At 57.2% G+C, this 7,066-nt stretch overlaps 1 protein-coding gene across 1 annotated transcript in view; it reads right to left on the bottom strand.

The window, feature by feature from the left end:
* The window catches only part of RPTOR (regulatory associated protein of MTOR complex 1), a 393,373-nt gene that overhangs the window by 80,327 nt on the left and 305,980 nt on the right, over window positions 1–7,066 (bottom strand). Inside the window, exons 11-13 of the mRNA XM_006145668.2 lie at window positions 6,102–6,203; window positions 5,537–5,620; window positions 290–400 (exon numbers count right to left, since the gene is read on the bottom strand). Of these exons, the coding sequence (XP_006145730.1) occupies window positions 290–400; window positions 5,537–5,620; window positions 6,102–6,203 (297 nt within the window). The remainder of the gene's footprint in view (window positions 1–289; window positions 401–5,536; window positions 5,621–6,101; window positions 6,204–7,066) is intronic.

Here is a 7,066-nt window from a genome sequence, read left to right on the forward strand (position 1 = left end):
GCCCAAGCTTGGGTGGGGGCCCCGGGCTGCCATAGCCAGGGGAGCCATCAACACCAGGCTTGGGCTGGACATGTTGGGGGCCGCCGAGAGCGGGAATTTACTTTACTGGGCCCTGGAGGAGGAAGGACTGACAGCTGGCGATGGAGGCAGAAGTGAGGTGTCAGTGTCGGGCTGCCTGCCCACCACAGCTTGTGGTCATTGAGGACCAGCAGTCCAGGGCTCCCAGAGAAGGCCATGACGGGCAGCCTGGTCTGCTGCCTCACCAAAGGGACCCATGGAGGCTACTCACGCTGTCCACGGCCAGGATCTTGGCCCAGATGAAGACCAGGAGTGGCCGCAGCTCTCGGGCCGAGCTCTGGAGCAGCTTCAGCACGTATGGGAAGATGCCGACAGACAAGGCCTACCGGAGGAGACAGAGTCAGGTGGTTCAGCTCTGGGGCCTGGCGGCGCCAGCAGGGGACTGGGGGCACAGGTGGCGGGTGTGCTCTGGGGCGGAGGGGCGGCAGTCTCCAACGCATGAGGGATGTGATGGGGCTTCCGAGCAGAGAGGGCTCCCTCAGGGTGGGTGCCCCCTGCTTGTCCCTGGGAGTTGCTGGGTGTCTGGAGACATCCCGACTGCTCCAAAGAGAACAGAGTTAACCGTCGACCCTGGTTGGGCTGAGGCCTGCCATGCGACTGTCTGTGTGTGAGATGAGCCCGGGAGAAAGCCGCCCACCTGGGCAGGACAGGGAGGCACGCTGGGCCTCCTCTGTTTTCGGCGGCAGGGGTGAGGGGAGACGGGCAGCCCTGTGTGCAGGACAACTGGGCTGAGCGGCCACAGCAGTCACTGCAGCTGATGCTCCGCCCTCATCGGGAGTTGCCGGAATCAAGGATGACCCAGAGCTTATCGTTACCAAGGGAAACCTTCCCCAAACGCTCCGAGTCCGAGCCTCCCCAGCTTCCGAGAGCTCAAGCAGCACAACTCAAGCTTTCTCATGAGTGATTACACAGAGCATGTGGGTGCACTCACTGTGCACACAGGCACACAGGAGAGTGCACGCCCTGTGATCTGAGGTCACGGCCTTTCCTCAGTGGTGGGGCGCGAGTGCCTGGACAATAAGCCGAGCTCCCTGCTCGCCTGCCCTGCCGCAGCACCAGTGAGCAGCCTGGCTGACCCTGCAAGGCGAGACGTCTGTCCACACAGGCAGAGCGCGCTCCTGTGCCACGCTGCAGGCCGCAGCAGCGCCCATGTCACCACGCCTCAGCCACCTGACCTCCCCGAGCCTCTGAAGCACACCTGCCACGTCACATCTCAGCCGTGGACATTGTGTGCACTCTAAGGAGAAAGGGCTGTCAGGAAAACAAGAACGCAACACTATCAGCACACTTAAAACCTAACGAGCGGGCCCACCAGTGACGTGGAGGTTAAGGTGGCTGGATCCAACATGGCCGAGAACAAGGCTGAGTCTTGGACTTGGACGCTTGAAAAACGTGCCAGAAGCATGTGAGGGCATGCCCAGAATCACAAGAGAATGGAGGAGAAAGGACTGTGGTGTGGGCATCACCCTCAGAGGATGCTTTCTCACTTTCCCTCATAGCAAACTAAGAAATAAGTAAATAAATAGAAACATAATTATTTATCTAGTTTGCATAAATTTCTATTTGTTTCACAAATAATAATTTTTGAAAATTCAATTTTTTTTTAGCGATTCTTGCTATCGGGTGCATGCACTCTCCAGAGGGGGGGGGACAGAAAGCAAGAAATCACCCCCCAGGGGGGAATGGTCACGCCGCAATCCCTTCTCCTCCCTTCTCCTCTAGGGATCTTGGGCACGCAAGCACACGTGCCTGGCGTGAGTTTAAGCCATCGGGTCTGGGACTCGAACTGCGGTCGACTACATGGGAGTCCAGTGACAAAGCCATTATGCCAACTGCTGGTCCCAACACTAAAATGTTTAAACTTTCTTTATTCTGCTACAGAACAGTCGAAATGAGGATGTAAAGCGTCGTGGTTAGTTTAACTTATATGCTCTGTAGACACCATACCCATGTAAAAGGCTACACAGACCAGCAGATGTCCCTCGGTTCATGGGCACTGATCAGACAGTCCAGCTGGATTGCTGAGAACGAATCGGGCCGTAGGAAGAGAGCCACCTGTGCGATGCGTGCAGGGTTTACTGGTGGGCACACTGCACGCCAGGCCCACGAGGCTGCTGCCTTCCTACTGGTGGGCACACTGCACGCCAGGCCCACGAGGCTGCTGCCTTCCTACTGGTGGGCACACTGCACACCAGGCCCACAACGCTGCTGCCTTCCTCATCGGAGCTGTCGTTACGGGCTTCGCACCTGACCGCCTCCTGGGCATCGAGTGCTATGGAATTCCTGAAGCTCTGCCTCCTCTGTTTCTCCAATTACGTAAGGAACCTCTGGTCCAGAGGGCAGAAGATCTAGTTCGAAAGCTTGTCTGGGCTGATCCAGTGTCTTCAGGAAATTGTACATAACACTTTATGTAAAGATTGCCTTTTTCAAAGGGATTTACGATACCGTGGCGCTCCTCCACCTCTGACTACGCGAACACACCCTGGTTCAATGACTTTGCCAGGGGGTATTTCGCCACAGTCTGACGTCCATCACGGTGCTAAAATGTGAACTGAAATCCACACAGCGCTTCAGCAAGTCCTAGCCTATATGTCATGTGCAAATCATTCCCATCTCTCTAGTATACCTCATGTTCTTTCTCCTGTAGCAAAAGAACAAGTCTCCTGGTTCCACTCCTGGGGCCTGGTCTGCTTCCCCAGGAAATGGGTCTCTGTCCACGCTTCATGCCTTTGTCTACGTAGACTTCAAGAATCTTCTTTTATCACCTTCTTCCCTTCACATTTTACAGCGTCCTTTTCGTAATGACCTCCCCTTCTCCAGTACAATCAGGCACACAGGCTGCGTCTGCTGTACCATTCCTGGAGCCAGCTGTCTGGTCACGACGCGTACGCCTCGACCCCGACAAGCACTCCGCTTCCGAACAGCTCCAGACTTCCCACCTTGGCCACTGCGTGCACTACACAGCACGCTCTTGCTAAGTTGTAGTCTGGTTGTCTTGCCACCTTACGGATCTTCTAAAGGTACCTCGAGTGGATGCGTCATGTCCTCTCCTCTTCCTCTGCCATTTCGACTTCTACTCTGATTGCCCACGAAGCCGAACAATCCTCCAGCAAAAGCGTGAGAGAAAATATCACCCATGCCACCACCTCGACCGCTAGCTTCCCGAAGACCTCGTTCTCCGTATCTGTCACATAACTCACGCTTCTCAGGATTTGATGGTACTCCATATGCAAAACTTATTTCTTTAAACTTGTCTCCGGCATTTGGATTCTTATCAGGATGGTACTCCTTGGCTAACTTCCTGTATGCCTTCTTCAGCTCGTTCTCGCTAGCTCCGGGTGGGACACCCAGGATGTCCTACAGCTTCGTGTCGACCACGCTGGCCATGGCGGTCACCCAGTGGTGCTCAGGGGGGAAAGCGGTGGTGCTGACAGAGCGGAGCCGGGCCCACAAGTGGTGGCGGTGGTCGCACAGGCCGAGGGAGACAGCTACCACCTAAGGTCTTTATGCTGCAACTGGCTGAAAGGGTTTCGGATAACACCCTTTCCTGCTCGGGTAAGTTTAACGTTGGACAGAAAACGAGGTAAAACAACTCAAAATGAAGTCAGTGCTCAAGTCCGCACCAGCACCGGGCGTGCCCCGAGGGCCACAGTACCCACTGGCCATCACTAGGTGCAGTCGCCCTGGGTGGCACGGCTGTGGCTGGCTGTGGACCCCCACGGGCTGAAACACCTCCCTGCCCCGGGGGAATGCAGGAGGAACTCACCAGGCTCACTGCCCAGGGACCCAGGTCCAGAAACCTTCCCAGCAGGTCCAAAGCCCTCAGCCGGTGCACCTGGCTCAGCAGCACCTGGAGGGAGAGCACAGTGAGTGCGGACCACCCGCAGAGCCGCACCTGGCCTGCTCTCGGACACGCCCCTTAGCGTCTCAGAACCTGGACTTGTTAGTTTGTGACAGGTAACGTGGTGCCGCCCCCAGGGTCTCGTTAGGGTAAACAGCAAGTTAAAATCTTGTGGGGTAAGAGTCCACGGAGTACTCCTGTTATTATTGGGGCATCTGAGGCAAAAATGTGTCCTTGTTTTTTCAGATTTTTGCCACAAGGGGTGTGTGCTTGCTAGAGGTGGGGGGTTAAAGTGAGAAAGCAGCCTCCAGGGGTGGCCATGCCTCTGTCCCTTCTCCGACATTCTCTCCTTGGGATTTCGGGCACACACATGTGGCAGCACGTTTCTCAAGCCGCTGTCTGGGACTCGAACCGCAGAGGGGGCCCAAGTCCTAGCCTATATGTCATGTGCAAATCATTCCCATCTCTCTAGTATACCTCATGTTCTTTCTCCTGTAGCAAAAGAACAAGTCTCCTGGTTCCACTCCTGGGGCCTGGTCTGCTTCCCCAGGAAATGGGTCTCTGTCCACGCTTCATGCCTTTGTCTACGTAGACTTCAAGAATCTTCTTTTATCACCTTCTTCCCTTCACATTTTACAGCGTCCTTTTCGTAATGACCTCCCCTTCTCCAGTACAATCAGGCACACAGGCTGCGTCTGCTGTACCATTCCTGGAGCCAGCTGTCTGGTCACGACGCGTACGCCTCGACCCCGACAAGCACTCCGCTTCCGAACAGCTCCAGACTTCCCACCTTGGCCACTGCGTGCACTACACAGCACGCTCTTGCTAAGTTGTAGTCTGGTTGTCTTGCCACCTTACGGATCTTCTAAAGGTACCTCGAGTGGATGCGTCATGTCCTCTCCTCTTCCTCTGCCATTTCGACTTCTACTCTGATTGCCCACGAAGCCGAACAATCCTCCAGCAAAAGCGTGAGAGAAAATATCACCCATGCCACCACCTCGACCGCTAGCTTCCCGAAGACCTCGTTCTCCGTATCTGTCACATAACTCACGCTTCTCAGGATTTGATGGTACTCCATATGCAAAACTTATTTCTTTAAACTTGTCTCCGGCATTTGGATTCTTATCAGGATGGTACTCCTTGGCTAACTTCCTGTATGCCTTCTTCAGCTCGTTCTCGCTAGCTCCGGGTGGGACACCCAGGATGTCCTACAGCTTCGTGTCGACCACGCTGGCCATGGCGGTCACCCAGTGGTGCTCAGGGGGGAAAGCGGTGGTGCTGACAGAGCGGAGCCGGGCCCACAAGTGGTGGCGGTGGTCGCACAGGCCGAGGGAGACAGCTACCACCTAAGGTCTTTATGCTGCAACTGGCTGAAAGGGTTTCGGATAACACCCTTTCCTGCTCGGGTAAGTTTAACGTTGGACAGAAAACGAGGTAAAACAACTCAAAATGAAGTCAGTGCTCAAGTCCGCACCAGCACCGGGCGTGCCCCGAGGGCCACAGTACCCACTGGCCATCACTAGGTGCAGTCGCCCTGGGTGGCACGGCTGTGGCTGGCTGTGGACCCCCACGGGCTGAAACACCTCCCTGCCCCGGGGGAATGCAGGAGGAACTCACCAGGCTCACTGCCCAGGGACCCAGGTCCAGAAACCTTCCCAGCAGGTCCAAAGCCCTCAGCCGGTGCACCTGGCTCAGCAGCACCTGGAGGGAGAGCACAGTGAGTGCGGACCACCCGCAGAGCCGCACCTGGCCTGCTCTCGGACACGCCCCTTAGCGTCTCAGAACCTGGACTTGTTAGTTTGTGACAGGTAACGTGGTGCCGCCCCCAGGGTCTCGTTAGGGTAAACAGCAAGTTAAAATCTTGTGGGGTAAGAGTCCACGGAGTACTCCTGTTATTATTGGGGCATCTGAGGCAAAAATGTGTCCTTGTTTTTTCAGATTTTTGCCACAAGGGGTGTGTGCTTGCTAGAGGTGGGGGGTTAAAGTGAGAAAGCAGCCTCCAGGGGTGGCCATGCCTCTGTCCCTTCTCCGACATTCTCTCCTTGGGATTTCGGGCACACACATGTGGCAGCACGTTTCTCAAGCCGCTGTCTGGGACTCGAACCGCAGAGGTGGCCATGTGGGATCCAGAACCGTCACCACCACCCCACCCGCTGGCCCACACAAGTGTGCAGAGACGCACCTGTAAGACAATGGGCAGCTGCTCCGGGGGGTTCCGGTTCTCCACGCCCATCGTGAGCCACACCTGGAAGGCGGTCAGCTGCTCAGCGAAGAACGGGCTGTGCTGTGGGAGGGCAGAGGACTGAGCGGCCCTGCTCGGCGGCCACCTGCCCACTGGCACTGCAGGCGACGGACCTGCGACCCCCGTGAGGGGCAGGGGCTCAGCAGAGAGGGGTTGGATGGTGAGCAGACTGGGTGTGGGTAAGACAAAGAGGGCGAGGGTGACCCCTGTGCTCTGGTCCGAGCACCTGGAAGGAGGGCGTCAGCCTCCTGGGTGGGGACTGAGGGGGAGCATGTCAGCGGTCCAGGCCTGACGTGTACTGTGCATGCTGTCCGCTGGACAGCCGTCTGGGACAGGTCTGGGCAAGAGGAACATGAAGGAGTCAGTGGCAAAGATTGTTTTCAGGCGAGTGACGGAGCAGGGACCCAGGACAGAGCCAAGCCAAGGAGAGGAGGTGGCGGCACGCAGCTGCGAGAGGGCAGGAGGGGTGTTTCCAGGATAACCATGATCCGCAGTGACCCCAAACGGATGAGGGCTCAGGTGAAACCAAGGTGAGGGACCGAGGGCCCACAGCTAGCTGGGGCGGTTGGTGGAGATGTGCGCACAGGTGCTGGGGACACGCAAGAAGGTCCTGGGTCTGCAGCCCAAGGCCGCCCTGGACACACACAGTGGGAACTGAGCGCATACGGTGGGAGTCGGGGACAGCACGCCCACGGCCCTGAGCGCACACGGTGGGAGTTGGGGACAGCACGCCCACAGCCCTGAGTGCACACGGTGGAAGTCGGGGAACAACATGCCCACGGCCCTGAGTGCACACGGTGGGAGTCGGGGACAGCACGCCCACGGCCCTGAGTGCACACGGTGGGAGTCGGGGACAGCACGCCCACGGCCCTGCGGGCACACGGTGGGAGGCCGGGGACCAAACA

The sequence above is a fragment of the Tupaia chinensis genome, unplaced genomic scaffold (genome assembly GCF_000334495.1).
Source record: "Tupaia chinensis unplaced genomic scaffold, TupChi_1.0 Scaffold000159_1, whole genome shotgun sequence".
In the NCBI taxonomy this organism is placed as follows: Eukaryota; Metazoa; Chordata; class Mammalia; order Scandentia; family Tupaiidae; genus Tupaia; species Tupaia belangeri.